General features: G+C 33.5%; 4 protein-coding genes across 5 annotated transcripts; 1 reads left to right on the forward strand and 3 right to left on the reverse strand.

The window, feature by feature from the left end:
• Positions 1-398: 398 nt before the first annotated feature.
• On the reverse strand, positions 399-1,909 carry LOC105792526 (NADPH-dependent aldehyde reductase 1, chloroplastic). Its single transcript, XM_012621139.2, has 3 exons — positions 1,619-1,909; positions 1,160-1,536; positions 399-1,073 (listed from the first exon to the last, which is right to left on the reverse strand). The coding sequence occupies exons 1-3, from the start codon at positions 1,880-1,882 to the stop codon at positions 692-694; spliced, it is 1,023 nt and encodes a 340-aa protein (XP_012476593.1). The 5' UTR covers positions 1,883-1,909; the 3' UTR covers positions 399-691.
• A 6,318-nt stretch (positions 1,910-8,227) lies between these two features.
• Positions 8,228-14,326, forward strand: LOC105792527 (mitochondrial Rho GTPase 1). The gene is given in 16 exon segments (XM_012621140.2): positions 8,228-8,415; positions 8,591-8,814; positions 9,014-9,146; positions 9,597-9,746; positions 9,988-10,164; positions 10,384-10,531; positions 10,534-10,637; positions 11,084-11,152; positions 11,268-11,323; positions 11,626-11,707; positions 11,844-12,055; positions 12,129-12,198; positions 12,641-12,753; positions 13,019-13,169; positions 13,402-13,588; positions 13,987-14,326. Coding segments are annotated over 15 exon segments (1,932 nt in total). The 5' UTR covers positions 8,228-8,415; positions 8,591-8,608; the 3' UTR covers positions 14,061-14,326.
• Positions 14,327-15,256: 930 nt separating this feature from the next.
• Positions 15,257-16,452, reverse strand: LOC105792530 (cyclin-P3-1). Its single transcript, XM_012621142.2, has 2 exons — positions 15,906-16,452; positions 15,257-15,692 (listed from the first exon to the last, which is right to left on the reverse strand). The coding sequence occupies exons 1-2, from the start codon at positions 16,304-16,306 to the stop codon at positions 15,431-15,433; spliced, it is 663 nt and encodes a 220-aa protein (XP_012476596.1). The 5' UTR covers positions 16,307-16,452; the 3' UTR covers positions 15,257-15,430.
• Positions 16,453-17,562: 1,110 nt separating this feature from the next.
• Positions 17,563-20,668, reverse strand: LOC105792528 (probable microtubule-binding protein TANGLED). Of its 2 annotated transcripts, none has more exons than XM_052634741.1 (4): positions 20,359-20,668; positions 19,100-19,242; positions 18,951-19,009; positions 17,563-18,629 (listed from the first exon to the last, which is right to left on the reverse strand). In XM_052634741.1, the coding sequence occupies exons 1-4, from the start codon at positions 20,365-20,367 to the stop codon at positions 17,848-17,850; spliced, it is 993 nt and encodes a 330-aa protein (XP_052490701.1). In that variant the 5' UTR covers positions 20,368-20,668; the 3' UTR covers positions 17,563-17,847. The 2 variants fall into 2 exon arrangements, with proteins under 2 accessions (XP_052490701.1, XP_012476595.1); XM_012621141.2 differs by lacking the exon at positions 20,359-20,668 and adding an exon at positions 19,352-19,780.
• Between the last annotated feature and the right edge of the window lie 116 nt (positions 20,669-20,784).

A 20,784-nucleotide genomic window follows, 5' to 3' on the forward strand; every position in this document is an offset into this window, starting at 1 on the left:
TGGATATAAGTGATGGCCACATTTGCAATTTATGGTACCAAAACAATTAGCGTTATTTTGAGATTCAATTATGGTACAATAATTCAATTCTTAATAAACATATTTGGAATTAAGGCATTAAACTACACAAAGTTTTAGCAGCATAATGTGCCTGAGAAGATTAAATTTTAGCAGCATGATTCAATATATGGTATAATAATTCAATTTTCCTACGAAGGATTGCTTCTACTGTTGTTTGTCCAATACGCCAGCTTACATCTGAATGTGGAGCTCATGCTCTTCGGGATTATGAGGTGACCATGGCGAAGCTAGGGGTTTGATAGGAACCCAAAAATTTTAATCTATAATATTTTAAATTAAGAAGTAAAAATTCATTTGGATCCTGGTTTGCCCAAATATAAAGTCGTAAAGATGGCTCCTGCTTTGTTCCATTATTATACTTTCTTGCTTCTTATAAAAGACCCAAAGTTTCATAGTTGCTTTTTACACAAACCGCACTAGTTGGGCTTAGGCTCCTCCTAGTATCCTTGAGATTGCCTTGCCTAGAGTTATACATACAGTTGGAAATAGATACGACTGTTTACTATTACCACTCTTGCATGCAGCAAGACTCGAAACACCCACACCGTATTTATATAAACATAAAAAGGAACGAAAAGCAGAAGCTTGAGTAAACCCTGTATGGCGCATATCAACCATTCACAACGGTACCACCATTTGGATGGAGGGTTTGGCCAGTCATGTAGGAGGAGCAGTGGTTACATGCAAGGAACACAAAGCATGGTGCAACCTCGCTGGGCTGCCCAGGTCTTTTCATTGGAACTTGAGCTCCAAACTGAGCGGTTTCCTCTTCATCAAATGATGCTGGTATCAATGGAGTCCATATGGGCCCGGGTGCTACGGCATTCACACGTATGCCTCGGTTCACCAGCTGTAGTGAAAGGCCTCTAGTGAAAGCCACAATTGCACCCTTGGTTGCTGTGTAATCAAGTAGCTTGTCATTCCCTTTATATGCATTTACGGATGTAGTATTGATTATGGAGCTGCCTTCTTTCATGTACTTCAGAGCATGCCTATGAATTATCAAATTATGAAATTGTTACCATCGCTATTGACCGAATTTTTCACTTGTTTTTCTTGGAAAGTTCTAAAGAATTACCTGGCCAGGAAGAATTGGGAATAGATGTTGGTCCTAAACACCCTATCAAGCCTCTCCTCATCAATCTCCTCCACACTGCTAGCCTTGTACTGTTCAGCCGCATTGTTAACCAGAATATCGATCCGACCAAATGCTTTTACGACCTCATCAACGACTTGTTTGCAGTTCTTATCGTACCCCAAATCAGCAGATACAGCCAGCGGGTCCTTGGCGTCTGAGGTCTTAGCCTTCCTCAGGATCTCCTGACTGTCTTGTGCATCTTTCTCCTCTTGAGACTTCACGTACGTAAAGGCCACCGTTGCTCCCTCGAGGGCAAAGCTGTGGCAAACTGCTCGGCCAATCCCCGAATCACCTCCAGTAACTAATGCCACCTTCCCCTGCAAAACAAAAAGAAATTTACTCAAACATTCAGCATATATATGTGTTTGACATTTTTGGATTGTGTTTAGGAAACAATACTTGAAGCTTGTTGGAAGGCTGGTAGTTGGTGCTGTAGTACTCAGGGATAGGATTCATGACATGTTCTTTTCCAGGTTGTGCATCCTGTTTCTGAGGAGGTACCTGCTGTTGCTGCCCATCAGAAGCCATTCTGATATCTAACAATCTAACAGGTGATTTTCTCTGCTTCCTCGGAAAAAGGTTTCTAATAACTTGGGTTTTGTTTGGATACCAAGAAAGTACAGTAGGCAAGACTCTTGAGGAAATAAGCGAACGCGAAAACATATATATACGAGTATAGGGTTTGGATGAATGCAGTGAATGGGAAAAGGTGGTGCAATGCAAAGGGTAATATAATGAGTTGTGAGGTAGACACGTAGGGCGACGTGGCAGTACAGGTTACAACGTGTCCTGCCTGTCACATGCAGTGGACACATCAGCGGGAACAGACGTTTTTGTTGACATGAGGTTCCATGTGATGTGAGGTGGTTCTAGCATGGTCTTTGAAACTGGTCTTTTTCTGATCTGAATTTCTGCAACTATAGAAATGGACTTCTTCCTGAGTTTTCTCTTTTAAAGGGTGATGATATTGCGACATTTTTGCTGATCTTCAAAATTGTGCATTGCAACCTAAAATTGACCGATTGCCTACCAAACCTTTGAAGTTGAATTAGTTCAACAATGATAGTTTAGTATTTCAATGTCAATAGTTACAATATTTGCTGGTTTTGATTCGACTTGAACGAAATGTGCTAATTAAATAAATGAAAAGAAGATTGTAAGCATGGTTTTTGCCCATGGATTTTGGTTAGAATCTAAGCAAATGAAAATGTAAAGAATAAAATAATAAAAAATATTAATGAATGGACTTTTAGGGTCTGTTTGATTGAATGAATTGATTTTCCGGAAAATCATTTTCAACTTTTCCAGCGTTTGATTGGCGGAAAACATTTTCCATTTGGAAAATGAACTCCAAAACAAGGGAAAATGGGTTACATTTTAGGGAAAATGTCTTACCCTTTCAATTTCCATAAGACATTTTTCGTGCTCTCCTCTCTATCGCCTCATTCATTCATTCCTTCATTTCCGGTAGAAAATTGCTTCTATTTATCGACTTTCCAGTAACTTGTTTTTTTAATTATTCAATACTTGTTTTTTTAACACAATTACAAATAATTTATTTGATATTAATTTTTTTCAATTTATAACGATTAATATTGTGGCTTAATAATTGAGTATTATTATAAATAAATCATTGCAATCTATGTAAAATAATTTAAAATATAAAATTTATTAATATATATCAATATATGTAAAAACAATTTTTTGAAAAATATTTCAGAAATCATAAAACAGTAGAAAATAGTTTACAGATTCAATCAAACACGGAAAATATTTTCCAAGAAATTATTTTACGAGAAAAGTAAAACATTTTCCCGAAATCATTTTACAGAAAATATTTTACTGGCAATCAAACAGACCCTTAATTTGTAGATAAATAAATTTTCAATGTAAAGAATAAAATAACTATATGTGCCCGTGTGCACCAAAATCACTTAAATTTTTATAGATCATATGATCATGCTATGAGCCCGTGTATGGCACATGGTTGTGTCTTAGACCGTGTGAACATGTAGTTACCTTTCAAAACAAGGTTTCTAGCATATCACTTAGGGTTCAAGTCACCCAATTTAAACCATATTCAACCACTTCAAAAGCAAATCAAAACAAGTCCAAATCATCCTTTAAAATCACCATATGTGTGCCTAATTAACATGTCAAAATTGACACCTCAATTCATAGTTTTTAGCTAACCAAATGAATATACACACAACAATACCAATATGCCTTTAAGGCACTTCAACCATTTCCATTATGCCAAGCACAACCAAAAGCACATACAAATACCAATTCAATAATCACTAAATGACATATTCATCTTCAACTTTTCAAACACCAAATAACCATTCAATCAATCTCTATTAATGTTAAGCATTAACTTACCAAAACATCTCCTAAACATAACCTAAACATATAGCATCCATCATTCCACATCCAAGCACCAGTCAAAACACAATGCATACCATGATATTATCTCATCCATTTGACTTTAGGCATATACAAATCAAGTAACCTAACAAGTCATCAACAACAAGACCATTAGCATCACATTCATACATATATATATATATATATATACACATAGACTTCAAAATGTCAACCAAAACACAAAATGACCATTATAAGTATAAAAATATTCCTAGGTACATGCCAAGACTAAAAAGAACAATTCACCAACACTTGAGTTTGAGATTGCCGCTGGATGCTAGATCGACAATCGATTCTTTAAGTACCTAACCAACACACAGAAAATAAAACTGTACACTGAGTATAACTCAGTGGTATTTCTATAATCCGAATATTAAACATAATATGATACATACCAATGGATAAGTTAAATGTAATGAACAATAAGCACATTAATTTTGTATGTACTTTCACATTTTCATAGCTTCAATTTCTAACTCAAATCAAAACATTAACATGGATCATCACCCTTTCACTCAAATTCATTGAAAATTTAACATTAATGTCTCATTTCATCTCAAGATTCATTGTAAGCAATCTAAAGTTCATAATCAACTTTATTTTAATTCATTTCACAAGTTGTAATTCGGGTTGCCACTTCCATTTTTCCTATTAACATGACTCGGACTCGGACGAGTCCGACGAATACGCAGATCCAACCAACACACCAATTTGACACCTAGTGCCTGACAGATAAATCCGTAATAATAAATTGTGCCCTACTCTGACCATTAAACTGACAATAAATGTGCCCAACACTGGTCGGTATAACTGACAAATAGGGTGTCTAGCACTCCCTGACACTTAGTCGTAAAACCCTGAACTCTTTTTATCCTATTGCATGCCAATTATACCCAACCCTACCCGAACAATTAACAGGGTAACAATTTCTCACATTTCATTTATAAACATTTCTCCATTTCAAATTCATAATCACAATCAACCAATCCCATTTTCCTTATATATATAACAACATGTTTCATCACAACATTAGCACAATTTCACATTTCAAATAATATCTAATATTTCTGAATTTATTCAATTCAATATTTAATACAAATAACCATTTCAATCACATAATTTTCAATTCACTGAATCAATTATAACTCACCTTACGAACTTACCACACAATGCAATGTAAAAATGAAACACAAACCATAAACTCCAAGCTATTCGTCGACGATATTATCTTTTCCTTTTTTTTTCGAGGACTATGGGTCGACATTAGCTACGGATTAAAACAAATATAATAAATTAACAATACATAACCAAATTCGCATTCAATTGCTAAATTGTACAACTTTTTCATATTATTCAATTTAGTCCCTAAAACCGGGACTAACATAATTTTCACATTTAACCCCCCAAACCTAATACCAAACTTTCTAGAGTCCGTATAGGACTTCCTATTTCTCAATTACACCCCAAATTTCACAATTTGTGCATTAAAGTCCCTATAGCACAAAAATCATCATTTGACTTTAGAATTTAGTCATTTTTCTATACTAAGCTTAAAATCTATCAAATTAGTCCTTAAAACTTCAAACATTCAACAATGGTGACATCCTCAAATTTTAACAGTACCAATATTTACCAAATGAGTCAGCTAGCTTGAACTACCGACATTCCGGAAACGTAAAAATTACAAGAAAAAGACTAATTTAAACTAACTAAATTGAAGTTTAAATACTTAGAATCCCTTGCCGTTGGTCCTTCTTCTCCTTCTTTTGCTTCAAAATTTTGTGAAATTAATAAGGAAATGTTTTGTTTTAGTGCTCCATTACTTAGTTTTATGTTATTTTATTCAATTATGTTTTTATAATTTATTTATTTATTTTAAATTAAAATTTTACAACATTTTTAACAATTAAAACCATGTTACCGTCCACTAGAAATATAACATTAGTTTAATTGATTTTAATTCCTTAGTCATATTCTACCTTATAATTAATTATCAATTCATACTTTTATCACTTACGCGGTTTAGTCTGTATACGTTAATTAAACCCTAATTCAATAAAATTATTTACCCGAAATTCAATTAACTTCTAACATAACCCGTAAATATTTATTAAATATTTATGAGTCCGATTTACGAAATTAGGGTTCCAAAGTCACATTTTCTAATATCACTAACTTTTGGGTTGTTACATTTTTTATCCTGATTTTCAAAATCGGACTAGTGATCAGATCATTGATTTTCAATTTGATCGATTTAATTAGTTTGATTGTTGCTCTAACTAGACTACTATGAAAAGGATAAAAATATTATGAACAAGATAAGTAAAATAGGGGAAATCAAAATAATTTTTAAAAAAAAATAAAGAAAACCAAAAAAATAAAAATTTAAGAACACGTTTAAATAACAATAATGTAATAAACATAGTAAATACCTTACAAATTCAATTAAAATTTTTAAACATTAACAAAGTTAATTAAATTAACACTAAAATTTCAAATATTTTAAAATATTATTCAATGTCCAATTATCAACCAAAGCTTGAGACGTGAGAGAAGACTGAAAAGAAGAGAAGCAGATAGACAACAGCAAAGAGCAATCCATCGTTAGACTGGACCAGTTGGGCAGTCACTGGCCCAGACCGAACCGCTCGGGGTGTTGTGAGGGTGTCGCACCTACGATGACACCATTGGACACGACGATGCCAGCGGCGATGAAGAAATTTCAATGGCCAGGGGTGGCCATTCGGCGGTTGAATAATAAAGGAATCACACTCCTACTGGGGCTCTACCGGATAATTTGATTTCAGATTAACTATTTCAAAAATAATAATATTTTAATAAGATTTAATATTAAATTTAATTTGATACTTATCTTGATAGCATTTTATTAATTTAATATTAAAGTAATTATATTAATATTAAATTAAATATTTATCTTGTAAATAAATATTCTATTAATTTAATAAATTTAATATTAAATTTAATCTAATATTGATCTTGATAAGTATTATATTAATTTAATATTAAAATGATTAAGTTTAATTATAGTTGAATTCTCTAAACTCTCTCTATATAAAAAGAGTCACGAGTCATTATTTTTCACACACTTAAATTTAAGAGAAAATTGTAGAAAGAATTTTTGAAGAAATTATTTTAGAAAATTACTAGTGATATTTTTCTTATTTACAACTTGACTCTAAAGTTTAGAAAAATTGTGAAATTGTCCCATTATAATTTTGTGGAAAATTTTTTGATTCGAAGCAAGCTCACACTCGACAAACGTGACCTTGAGGATAACAGAGAATACTACTCGATCAAAGCGTTCATCTTAGACGAATAAAAAAGTGTTCATCTTAGACGAATAAAAAAGGTACAATTTTGATTACGTGTTTATTATTTTAGATATTACAATCAAGTTCTAGTTTTAGAAAAAAAATTTAAAGATAAACTACATCGATGGTCACCCAACTATTAGAGTGTTTCTATTTTGATCACTCAATTACAAAAACTTTCAATTTAATTTCTAATATTGTGGTCACTCATCTATTAAATCGTTAACAGAATGCTAGTGTCCCTTATTTTATTAGCATAATAGCAAATTTAACTCTTAATATTTATGTATTCTATTAATTTGATTCGATTCTAACTTTTTTAAAAAATATATAAAAATAAAAAATACATAAAAATTCAAAAAAGTAAAATCATAAAAAAATATTAAAATTTTTATATTTATAAAAATATAAATATTAAAAATATTGAAAAAAAACCCCCAAAACCCCATACCCATTCATCATCATTTTCAACCTCTCACGAAGCTGAGCAATGTAGCAAACGGTTACATAGTGGGTGGCATTGCTAATTGCACCACTCTTAGGAATCTCCCCACTACCACTCCACACTTCGAGTATTGCTTTTACTCCTCTCTTCTTCTTCTTCCTCTTCTCTGTATATAATTAATCATCAACCGACCACAAAATCTCCCCACCAACATTATCATGATTATGGCACATTCCCAACTCTGCTTCTTTTTGTTCATTTTCGCAAGCTCTTCATAATACCTTTTTTCCACCACTCCCTCACACCAGTCTTCTTTTCTCTCTTTTTAGATTCTTTTCATATAATAGAAGTAGTGGGACTAACAACAAATTTTAACTTTTTTTTCAAGAAAGCTAAAAGTTATATAATAGGCTAAAATATGCCTACTGCTTGTACTCTTTATATAATTACAATTTAGTCCATTTTCTTCTATTTAGGAATTTAGTCATTTTCTTTATATAATAGGTTAAAATATGCCTAGTTCTTGTATTCCATTTAGGAATTTGTATTTTAAATCACAAAATTAGAGAGATTAAATTCTTTGAAATAAAAATATGGGGACTAATTTTTAAATTGAAAAAATTAAAAGGACCTGGAGCATATTTTAACCAATATAATTAATAAAATAAAATAAGGGTTAATTCTGACCTAAATCAAATCTTGGCCGTTCAGTAGCCATCTTAGTATCAACGGCCATGGTCGTCCCAACAGAAAAACGGCGCTCTCAGTTCGAACCAAATACAAATTAATTAAAAAAAAAGAAGAGAAAATTTACAAACATCTTTGTTTGAGTCCGGGAAATTTCTTGTTCGTGAACTTTCCCAAAAAGAGCGCCTCCACCAAAAGCACAGCCTCGCCCGCCTCCGCCGTCCCTTCTTAGGGTTTTGGCGGCCTCCACCCTCGCAACCAAAGCCAAAACCCCTCTCTCTCATCTATTTCCTTTCAATCTTCAGGTTATTTACTTTCCATGCTACTCGCTTACCCCATTTCATCTCTTTTTCTCAAAATCAAAATTTCTCCGTCCATCTTACTGTATTTAAAATGCGTTTTGATGCTTCACCTTAGCTATGTCTACTTGGTTTTCTTAAATATCCGATTGCTTATTTATTTTACCTTTTCTTTTTGTAGTTTTTGATTCTTTTTTGAATGGCTAAATCTTCGAATCCGGAAGGGAAGACCGGGGTTCGCATCGTGGTGGCCGGTGATCGAGGCACTGGAAAGTCGAGCTTGATTGTAACAGCCGCTGCCGAAACTTTCCCAACGAATGTGCCCCGGTTGTTGCCGCCCACTCGTTTGCCGGAAGATTTCTACCCCGACCGTGTTCCAATCACCATCATCGATACCTCCTCCAAGTATAGTTTCTATTTCTTAGTCTGCTATCACTCAATTTCTTCAGAATTTATAGTGACATAACCGTAAACTTCGTTTAATAGCTCTAGCTGGGACTTAGTTGGATTAACGCAATATGGGAATTGAATGTGATTAGGTACATTTTTTTGTTTTGTTTATTGGCGTGTTTTGGGCTTAATTCTTGAATCTTTGTTTGGTTAGTCCGGAGGATAGAGGTAAACTAGCAGAGGAGCTGAAGCGAGCTGATGCTGTTGTGCTTACTTATGCATGCGATCAGCCTGAGACTCTTAACAGATTGAGTACTTTCTGGCTTCCAGAACTTCGCCAATTAGAGGTTTCTATCTTAATTTGCATTTGTATTTGCTAGTTTCTTCTTTTGATGGAAAATATGTGAAGTGGAGGTAAGGTTGTTAAGAAGTTTTTAATCATGCTCTTTCAGCTCTTAATTTCTTGTGCCTGTGTTGGACTCAATTCAAACTCTATAAAGTTGACATGTTATGAGCAAAAAGACCTTATGGATAAAAATATCATAGCTAATTTTACATTTTCAGTTTATCAGCATTTAAATCTGTGTCTAAGCAACTTAAATATGCTTTTGGCAGCTAATTGGCTCACTTAAGATTTCACCATACTTGAATATAAGCAACTACATTTGCTTATTCTTTCAAAAAAAAAAAAAAAACTACATTTGCTTAGGTGTCCTTGTAGATCATGCGGATTGTGGAGTATTATTTTCTTAATTGATCGACTTCTGCAGCAATTGAGGTTAATTATTATTGAGCAGGTGAAGGTGCCTGTAATAGTAGTAGGCTGTAAGTTGGATTTAAGAGATGACCAGCAACAAGTGAGCTTGGAACAGGTGATGTCACCAATAATGCAACAATTTCGTGAGATTGAAACTTGTATTGAGTGTTCAGCATATAAACACATTCAGGTATGAATTGAGGTCCTCTCTTGTTTTCATTTCGGAGTTAATATGAAAGGCAGATGCTGTAAACATGCTGATAAAATGTAGGGTGGTTTTAGCATTGATTTCTGTTTTTTGCTTCGTGTTCTTATTTGCACATATGTGACAACTGACATCATTATGTTTAATTGTATGATAGTAATTGGTATCTATAGATCGCATTGATACTATCAGGAATTGAACTTTTTATGCATCTCCATTTTGATAGATCCCTGAAGTTTTCTACTACGCACAAAAGGCAGTGCTTCATCCAACAGGCCCGCTATTTGACCAGGAAACACAAACTCTGAAGCCACGGTGTGTGAGAGCCTTGAAGCGAATTTTTATTCTTTGTGATCATGACAGGGATGGTGCTCTTAGCGACGCAGAATTGAACAATTTTCAGGTTCCTCAGATGTTCCTTTTCCCTTTTTGTCTTTTACTTTTGAAGCGGGTGGAATGAGATTGAATGATGGGTTGACTGTTTCTTGAAGGATTGTGCTATTCATTGCTTGATGTATTGAAATGCTGATCTATTTAAACATGAAATAAGCTTTTTGTCAATGTTAACATAAGATATCTTGTGCTTGAACAGCCAGGAATCTAATACTTTGTTGCAAAACAGGTCAAATGTTTCAATGCTCCATTACAACCTTCAGAAATAGTTGGTGTTAAACGGGTTGTGCAAGATAAGTTGGTTGAAGGAGTCAATGAACGCGGTCTCACGTTGACTGGTTTTCTATTTCTTCATGCACTATTCATAGAAAAAGGCGCCTTGAGACAACATGGACGGTCCTGAGGAAATTTGGATATAACAATGATATCAAACTTTCAGATGATCTCATTCCATATTCTTCATTTAAAAGAGCTCCTGATCAGGTATCCTTCACTAAAACTAAACATTCTCTTTTTTATGAAAACACTGAATAAGCATTTAAAGCTGTTGTTCCTTTTGTTTTCATTTTCAACTAGCATTGTCTGATCATTATTGTTTGCTTACAATATTGTCCATATGAGCATTAGTTAGAATTGGTAATTATTCTTCTGCTACAGAGTTTTTTGTTTTGGTTTGCTTTAAATTTTATTTTACAAGCATTGCGTTTGGATGTGACTAATATTATTAATGTTATATTTGGTGACCAATGGAATACCTACATGTTGTTTTAGATGAGCAAAGCCAAAATTGGCTGATTTTAATTAGGCCAATTATGAATTGTTCTGTTTTACATTGGCATAATGGACTCTATATCTCATCATATATGCTCTACTATGGTGTTATTTGAACTTCTCCTTATAACTTTGCTCCTGTGTTGCCTTTTATGTAGAGTGTGGAGCTGACAAATGAAGCTATCGAATTTCTGAAGGGTGTCTATGAATTGTTTGACAGTGACTTAGTATGTCTTAGTCTTTCTCATATTTATTTACATTATATTTCTCTTGCTATTTAATATTCTTAACTTTTGCTTATAGTTTTTGAAATTATAAGAATTGTAATATTGTTTTTTTCAGGACAATAACCTCCGGCCCATTGAAGTTGAAGATGTTTTTTCAACTGCTCCAGAGAAGTATGGTTATCAATTTGAAATATATTTCTTCAATTTTCTTTTGCTAGATTGCAATCCTACTGAGAGTGGGTGAGGTCGGAGTGTGCAATTTTATTGTCCCAAAAGAGGCAGGATAACAGACTGCTACCGACTAAAAGTCCAGTAAAAATCTTCACATACCCAAAGTGAAAATGAGGGGATTTTATTTTCAAAAACTGTTGTAATAAGCTGTGTACGAATTTTCACATATAGATCTCTATTGTTATAAGTTGCAAAGCGATATTATCTTGAATCATGCTTGACATTTTATTCTTCAACTTCAGTCCATGGAATGATGCTCCATATAAGGATGCTGCAGAGAAAACTGCACTGGGAGGGTTATCACTTGATGCATTTCTATCAGAGGTATTCCTGGTTTTCTGCTCTTGAAAATATGAATTTCACACTTAATTTATTCTCATTAGAACTAACTCATTGTTGACTAAGTCAGTGCACATTCATGTGATCTGATCATTATAATGAGTTATGGTGCATATTGTAGTGGGCGCTTATGACACTCTTAGACCCAGCTCGTAGCTTGGAGAACTTGATATACATTGGATATCCTGGCGATTCTTCCTCTGCCATCCGCATCACTAGGAGAAGGCGTCTGGATAGGAAGAAGCAACAATCAGAAAGAAATGTTTTCCAGTGCTTTGTTTTTGGTCCAGCAAACGCTGGGAAATCTGCATTGATGAATTCTTTTCTTGGCAGGTATTCATTAAAATTCTTTTCCTGATATCTAATTCTTTTCCCCATCTTTTTAACTTTATTTACTTTTATGTAGGCCCTATTTGGATTCATATTCTCCAACTGCTGATGAGCAATACGCTGTGAATGTTGTGGAATTACCTGGGGTAAGTGCCATTATATTATGCACTGTCTTGTAATTTTATGTTGAAAGCAAGCCCCCACCTCTAAACACAAGGAGTTACTTTGTCATTTTGGGGGATTGGGGATTTTCACGTATATGCATTTCTTGGTGTTATGGAGTCTAGACCATAAATGGGGTGTCATAGGCATATTAGAAAGACTTTGTATAAGGTTCAAGTGAAATGATATTTGAAGATGTACTTTCTTTGAGATGAAATACTGTCAAAATCTACACACTTGCAGTATCAAAGCAATTCCTTTCTGGAACTTTACACATCAAAACCTTTTCATTTTATTGACATATACTTCCTTGCATTTAGTTAGAATAGCAGTTATTGAGATATACCTAAGTTGATAAATTCTTTTGCTTTCATATGTTAATATTTCAACTTCGGGCTTGGTGTTTGTTTGTTTTGCCATTCTTAGGGAATAAAGAAAACTCTAGTCTTGCGGGAAATTCCTGAGGACGGAGTTTCAAAACTGCTGTCTAGTAAAGAGTCACTGGCTCCTTGTGACATAGCTGTATTTGTTTATGACAGGTAAATCGAAGCATGATTTTTCTGATGTGGGATTTTAAATTTAGAGTTATCTGCTATTCTTAGTTAATCATTTTCTGTTATGTGATCATATTTGTAAAAATGGTTGCACCCTCATGTGCTTGGAGTGAACTCTTTTTGTGCCACTAAAGATGATCATGTATATTTTGTTCCATTGTTGAATTTTGTAAAAATTCATGTAGGTGCATATGCATGTGTTATTTATTTATTTTGTAAGTTCTATTTCATTATAATCTGGCCTTCTCAGTTCTGATGAGTCTTCATGGAAGAGAGCAACTGAATTGCTCATGGATGTTGCTGGTCATGGTGAAGACACTGGTTATGAGGTGCCTTGCCTCATTGTTGCTGCTAAAGATGATCTGGATTCATTTCCAATGGCAATACAGAATTCTACCAGGGTATCATGCTTTATTTATTTTTTCGTAATTTAATTTTCTTGCATAGTTAAATGAATAAGTAGAATGCCTTAACCGAGTCAAAATGCTTAATTTTTGTGTCCTCGAAGAGGTAATGGTATTCATGTCAGTGTTGGTCTAGCCTCTGATATGATTATAGTAGAACACATACTTTAAAATTTTATCTTAAAAAACTGAAGTGAAAAGTGTATTGTATTTCAAATTTCCTTTTCAGGTTAGCCAGGATATGGGGATAGAGGCACCTATACCTATCAGCTCAAAATTGAGTGATTTCAATAACATATTTCGAAGGATAGTAAATGCAGCTGAGCATCCTCACTTGAGCATTCCTGAAACTGAGGCTGGGAGAAGCCGGAAGCAGTACCATCGGCTCATAAACCGATCTCTCATGGTTGTTTCAGGTATGCTGATTGTCTGGCATCTCACAACTGTTCTACTCTCAATGCACTTGAAACTTGGGGTTGTTGAAAATGTTGGTGACCATGGTTAGATTTTCTGATGACTTCTTGTTGTGCACATATTTTACTTTTTTCTCCGTGTTGGCGTGGGGGAAATCACTATTTCTTTCCTTTTGTCCACTTGCTTACAGTGTTTGCACCTTAAACCTTTTTACAAGTTATAGTGTGATTTTGTTTAAGCATATATGTATTTTGAAGTTTTTCGTAGCAAAAATTATCTTTAAACAATCTGAGATGGTACGAAGTTGCTTCAACTTGAATGGCATGCTCTTTTATTTTTATCATTCACTATAGTGAACTGTTGTTTTATCGTTTTGAATGATGTAATTCACCATTTGCAGTTGGAGCTGCTGTAGCCATTGTTGGATTTGCAGCTTACCGCGTATATGCTGCTAGGAAGAATGCTTCTAGTTGAGGGATGACGATTCTCCTATCTTCTAGACACTGTTGTGGTAATCTTATCTTCTTAGAAACAATTTTGCCATGTTTATTTTCTTAATCTGATTTCGGTGGCTGACTTTTCTGGGTTATATTCAGAATCCTAATCTGTATGAAAAAGAATTGCAAAATTCTATCATCCAATTTAGTAGTGTTGGAAATGTTTGGTCTGTAGAATATCAAGAGAAATGATGGAATAGAGTGATTGTGCAATAAAAAAAATTTTGCTATACATTTCAACCATCGTTGCTTGCCTGTGTCCTATTTCATACTATTACTTTGGATTCTAAATATTGTAATTTAGATGAATTGGGATTGGGATGAAGAGTTTCACCTGGATTCAGATACTAATCTTTTGGAAATTTAATATTCAAATGGTTTTGATTAAGATGGTGATAGATACTAATTTTAGATCTTTGGTGTATCCAGATATCCGGTTGATATTAGAGTATGTTTGTACACTTGTAATTATTTACTATAACCTCTTGTAATTTTTAATTCTAAAAATTATTAATTATTATAAGAATTTCTAGAGTAATACTCAAGAAAAAATATTAAATCAAATTATCGTATGAAAAACTTCTACAATACAATTGCTAATAAAATTAACAAGTAACAAGAAAAACAAGCTAGCATTTTATATTTGTTAAGTTATTATCTAACATTTAATATAGAGTTAAATTTAATATGAATAATTTATATAAACATTTTGTGAGAATTTATTTAATTATTTAATTGGGTAAGATGTATATTTCGTAAAATTTTTAATGTGATTAGTAAAACAACATATAAATATCTTAAAATAAAATATATATCTTAAAATTAAAATACAATTATTAGTAAAATGATTTTTAAGCTTTAATCATTTAAGGTCATATTAGAAAATAATTATTTTAATTTTAATCTTTCTTTAAAAATTGGAGAATGCAACGAGTATTAGACTTAAATATGTAATTATATTTAAATTTAATTATTGTTTGAGTACTTTTATGCTCGCTTTATAGTTTATGTTCGAGTTTCTAGTTGTCATTCTCAATAATATTATTTTCTAGACTTAAATTTTATTTTCGCTTTGAAAATACTTTTCAAATAAATAATTAAATTTGAATCTAATTATTAAATAACTTTCTAAACATATTCTTATTATATAAATAAATTAGATGAAATTAGTAATTGCTTTTCAAATGGATCATTGTTATATAAATTGGATGTGGATGTAAATTAAATATTCTGATATTAAAACGGTTTAGTATATGCCAAATCATCTCTATGCAGCAATTGAACCATTCTGACGGAGAGGGATTTGAACTTTGGGTCTTTGATTTGTTTAGGTCACCGTAGTTAACATTATAGGGCTCTGCCTCTATGAACACCGGTGAGTCGGCGGCCTCGTCCGGTTTCATCTTTCTTCAAGCAATAGCCTTGAGTTTGCAGAGCAGTTTGGGTTTCCAGACCACCTTCCTGTTGGATCATAAGCCAATACTTGTTGAAGACCTCAGTCGTGACATTAAGTTGAAAATCCAAATCGAATAAAAACCTCATCTCCAATCTGTTCATTTCTTCTCTGCTAATTCCCCCCACTTTGGCGTAATACGCATTGTTATAATGCCTGCACACACCATCTAAATCATTGGGTAAACACAATTCCACACTAAAAAACACCAACGACAATAGATCAAAACAATCAAGTTAAGCTGTTAAATCATGCCAATTTCAAGATTACAAAACAACCCCATGTTACTAAAGGACAAACAAAACATATTAATCTCTTCTATATCTTTTGGAACAGAAGCTTAAGACATGGAACTAAAACATTACTTACTGGTCATCCATAAACTTTGCAGCTACCATGACACTCGTAATCAAGAGACGATGCACGCTGAGTGAAGTAAGGTAAGCGTCGATTCGTTGCAGGAACCTGTCAATATATATAACAGCAACGACAAAGCAAGAATTGCTGCATTTACAGTACTTGAAGATGCGTTCGACATACTGTCTAAGGTTCAAGGAAGGTGCTCTTGAACCATGGAATATGGTAATAACATCCTTAATTTTCGATCCCGCCAATAACTTTTCGTTCCCTCGTACCGATCTTTCGAGAACAGAAGATAGAAGAGATAGAACTCTAGGACTACCAGGAAGCCAATTACCAGACTCGTCTAATCCTAAACCAGTATAAGGATTAGACTCACCAGCCTTGCCTTTAGCCATCAATGTTTCCATATGTTGTTCGGTGAAGATTTGATTTTGTAGTTTTTATCAGCTTTGTTCCTTTCTTGCAAGGAGAGTCACAAAAGGAACATACTTATATTTGTTTTTGAAATAAATTGCAAAACTTTATTCCTAGTGGCCCAATTTTGGGTTGCAATTATTCAAGCTTTTGAATCATCCTTTTCCATCAGAGACTAGAAGCACCAGGAACAGTATATTTTAGCGGAACAGGGAATATATCATGGCACGACCAGAAAAAAACAATGGAAAAATTCGAGTTTTAACTCAATTGGTTCATACAATTACCTTTAAAAATTGATATTTTAACATATTTTACATTCAAATCTCAACATCTGCATCATCTTTTCTTAACTATTTTACAAAGTTTTAGCTCCTTTCAAGTGTGATTCCATTAAGGTGATTAAAAATCGATTTAACTTCAATACCTTTCTTCAACCTAATCGTGATAATTATGATCTCTATCACTTGAAATTTTATTTTTTCTAAAGTATTTATATTTAATACGAATATAGATAATGAGTTATGATCTTTCGAATATATAAAAAGAATTTGAAAGAAATAGAATATACTCGTATTAAATATATATGCTAATTCGAATTTGAATAATATAGGTTATGATATTTTCCAAACGTCTCTTTGTAGCCATGGTCCAACCAAATTGAAGGAATCTTGGTTGATTGTAGAACATAAAGAATGAAAGTGATTTCCTAATTCTATCTTAGATTAAATAGAATTTCCTTTTAGCCCTAAAAATGTTGGCAACTTTTCTTGGTGGCCATATATTTTTCTTTTTCATACACCATTTGTATATGACGTAAGATCCCAAATTCCCAAAAGAATGAAAGGGATTTCCTAATTCTAATCTTTAGATTAATTATAACCTCCTTGGTGGCCATATTCTTTTCTTTTTCATACACCATTTTATATGATTTAAGATCCCACATTCCTAAAAGAATAAAAGCGATTTCCCAATAAGTTTAATCTTTATATTAATTAGAGTTTCCTTTTAGTCCTCAAAATGTTGGGAAGGTTGTATTCTTTTCTTTGTCATACCTATCTTCCCTGGACTCTTCAATTTTCTTTTAAGTATCCATGTTTGACACTCGTGTCCTACCCATGGATATAGAGATAGATCCTTTAGAGAAACTTAGAAAAATCTAATATACCACTTGTACTTGAGTTTGGTAACTTTGTTTCGTACACCATTTTGTCTAATGCATATATTTGTTGTACTGATAGTGCAATAATGATGAAAGTTTGTGATTGACAGATATAGAATAGCTTCAAGCTAAGTTTATTCTCAGTCCAATGAAACAAAGAATCAGACTCTATACTATGGACATTGAGATTCACAACCTTTTTACATCAAACAATAATTGAGATTCACAACCATGTAAGAAAAATCAACTATGGACATTGAGATCAAACCAATGAACAAATGTAATTGGCAAAGTCAACTATAGACATTGTGGAAAGCCAAAGATGATCAAAGCTCAACTATTGACATTGTAAACCGAAGAAAGTTCATGACCTTAAACTCGGCTAGTCGATGACCGGATGGACATTAGAGCTGGACGCTGTTTCAGTCCACTCATGGGTGCATCACTTTCTCGCAAACTTATCCTGCTCTTCAACGGAGACATCAATCTGTTGGCTAACCGGGAAGGTGAAAACGACCTACGTAGCTTGGAAGCAGCTGACACTTTTGGTGACTTCTTGCTCGTGTTCGTTGATCTTGTGGGGGATAGAGAAACCACAGGTAGGCTCTTGATCTTGACTTGAAACTTGGAAGCTGATGGAGGAGACTTGATCAAGAACTTATGCGGAGTTTGTCTATTTCTTGCAATCACTGGGGACCTTGTCTTGAAAAACTTTTGTTGCTGTGAAGTGGGAGCTGAACTGAACAAAGGGTTTGGGAATAAAACAGTTTTTTTAGCCCACGGCCTATTCCTTGGTGACACCCTATTGGCCATATGTTTACTGTTTTCCTTATCAAATTCCCTGATTTTTGGAGGAGAAACCTTGAAGTTGATCCTGGAACGAGCCCTTTGAAGAGACGGAGAGTCGGATTCAGTTCGAATTAGTTGCAGTTTGTTCTGTTTCTCCCTCTTTCTTCTGGCTCTGAGCTCGGTGTTTTCGGGCTGTGTTCTTTGCTTCCTGTGTTCAGTCAATGGAGTTTTAGGATCCTCAGAAGTATTCTTGGTTTTGTTATCAGCAGCTGCTAGGATCTGTCTTGCAAATTGATTTGCTTGAAGTATTTCGCCCACTGTTTCCCCTACTAACATTGCTGGCAATGACATTCTCCTCCATTCACCTGCATCAAAAAGGTAGGATAAATCCAATTATTTCCATCTTAGCTTGCTCAACAAAGTTTAACTTTGAAAAAGATCATTTCATCAAAAATTAGCTTATAAAGGAAAGCTAGTCTAATTGGATTTAGGGTATATATGTATCTAAGCCACACTCAAGTGCAAGAGAGTACAAGAGGTAGACAAATATGGCATTCTAAAAGCTACCTTGTAGTGGATATTTATATAGGAAATTCAAAATGAATGACAAATTCAAGGAGCAATGCTCAAGAGAGGGAAACTAGGCCACAAAATTTAAAAATATAAAGAAAATAAGAGGGATATACCTCCTGCAGTGGCTGGAAACTTCCCAACTGGTGATTTCCTTGGAGTAGAGTTCTTCATCCTTCAAATTGAAAACCACCCAATTTAGTATGCAAAACAAAAAGATCGAACCTTTTGGCACAGTTGAAGACAAACCAAAATTTGATCTTACCTCAAGGACTCTTGCTTGCATCGGAGACTAGTCCTCATATAACCCCTAGTACTTCTTGGACTTAAACTCACCCCTGATATAACCTTAGAGCCTCCTGCAACTGTTAACTGCAACTCTTGCAATCTGGCCATACATTTCTCCACCTTCAAAATCCCAATAATAATTAAAAAAGCAAAAACCCCATAAGTAAAAAAAAAAAATCACTTTTTTTTTTCTCATGATTTGATTAGAAAATGAAGTGCCCAAATTTACCTTCTTTACAGTTTCTCTGAGTAGGACAGGATTAAGAGGAGCCACCACAAATTTCCTTTGTTTTGGTGGGGTTCTAGCAACCATTATTGCCAGAATGGAAAGAAACTTCAGCGGCCAAATTAGAAAAAATGGAGGGTCTTTTCTCAAAGGAAGTGGGTTGTTTGTTGGGTTTTGGCTCCTCCTACGCTCCCCTCCCCTTTTCTTTGTTGCTCTAAATTAAATACCCATGGAAGAGAGTTAATCTCAACTATTGGGTTGGTTTCAGTTACTGTTTTTCCTCCTTCAAAACTCAAAAAGATTTGCTCTCTCTTTTAGAGTTGATCAGTTTAGAGAATAAAAGTCAAAAAGTTTTGGTCTCGAGATATCATCAGTGCTGGCCGGCTGGGTAACGGAATTCTTTTTGCCTGCCCCCAACGTATATATGCCAACGGCTACTTGTATTTGATTTTTTTTTCTTTTATTTGAAAAAATAAGGTATGCATTTATATGATTTTGTGATCATTTCTAAATTTGTAACACACACACACATATATATATTTCTATCATTTTAGAATTACAAAAACATTTTTGTTTATTATATTATTAAATTAATTTTTATGCATGGGTTAATTATAGTATATTATTTTTATTTTTAAAAATATTCATTTTCACAAATATTATAAAATATACTATATACCATACAATATTGGTATTTATCATTGTTTAAAATTTTAAAATTGTATAGATAATTTCTTATAAATTCTGTATAAAAATTTAAAACTTTTAGATAATATGTTTGTAAACAATTATTACTTATTTTAAAAATTAGAATAAGTAATTTTTATACTAATTATAAGCTCTAACACTATTTTGTGTATTGTTAATCCAATGTGAATGATAACAGATTAGTCTAAAAAGGAAAGGTAAGCCTATATTAGTACATGCATAATTTTGTGTTTATCTTTGTTCACTTGTGTTCTTTGATTAATGTATCAAATAATAATAATGAATAAATAAACCAAACCCACCATTTTCATTCAAGCTTCTTGGCAAATTTCACAATTAAAGTAACCCACGATTTCGACTTTAATCCAACATCACAACTTCTCTGCATCTCCCTCTTCCCCAAGATCAGTTTGAAATTCCGGTTTTGTCGTTTTCGAAACCATCCAACCGGCAAAAAAACGAGTCAGTTGGGTCAGTTTAAGCATAACTTCAGTTCGGTTTTGAGTTCAAGAAAAAAGAAGTCGGCTTGATCAGTTTTTGGTTTTTCTAGACCGAACCGATTGATTGCTTACAAATAACAAGCTTATAAACTAGCTGTATTAAAGAAAATAACATGTTTTAAACGAAGGCAATTCTAAAATAATGTTGTTACTAAAAGTATCTGCAAGACATGTTCGAAAATAAACCTTTCCAAAGGAGAAGGCTACTTATGCAGGAAGGCCAATCGC

The sequence above is a fragment of the Gossypium raimondii genome, chromosome 8 (assembly GCF_025698545.1).
Source record: "Gossypium raimondii isolate GPD5lz chromosome 8, ASM2569854v1, whole genome shotgun sequence".
Lineage (NCBI taxonomy): Eukaryota > Viridiplantae > Streptophyta > Magnoliopsida > Malvales > Malvaceae > Gossypium > Gossypium raimondii.

Bases quoted from the DNA above. Each gene is read 5' to 3' on its own strand.
- LOC105792526 (XM_012621139.2), bottom strand. From the start codon at position 1,882: ATGTTTTCGCGTTCGCTTATTTCCTCAAGAGTCTTGCCTACTGTACTT. The intron at 1,537-1,618 runs GTATTGTTTCCT...TTTGTTTTGCAG, and splicing joins AGCCTTCCAACAAGCTTCAA to GGGAAGGTGGCATTAGTTAC. The intron at 1,074-1,159 runs GTAATTCTTTAG...GATAATTCATAG, and splicing joins TCCCAATTCTTCCTGGCCAG to GCATGCTCTGAAGTACATGA.
- LOC105792530 (XM_012621142.2), bottom strand. From the start codon at position 16,306: ATGGAAACATTGATGGCTAAAGGCAAGGCTGGTGAGTCTAATCCTTAT. The intron at 15,693-15,905 runs GTAAGTAATGTT...TGGTGTGTGCAG, and splicing joins GCAAAGTTTATGGATGACCA to GCATTATAACAATGCGTATT.
- LOC105792528 (XM_012621141.2), bottom strand. From the start codon at position 19,435: ATGGTTGCTAGAACCCCACCAAAACAAAGGAAATTTGTGGTGGCTCCT. The intron at 19,010-19,099 runs GTAAGATCAAAT...TTCAATTTGAAG, and splicing joins TGCAAGCAAGAGTCCTTGAG to GATGAAGAACTCTACTCCAA. The intron at 18,630-18,950 runs GTATATCCCTCT...TTTTTGATGCAG, and splicing joins GTTTCCAGCCACTGCAGGAG to GTGAATGGAGGAGAATGTCA.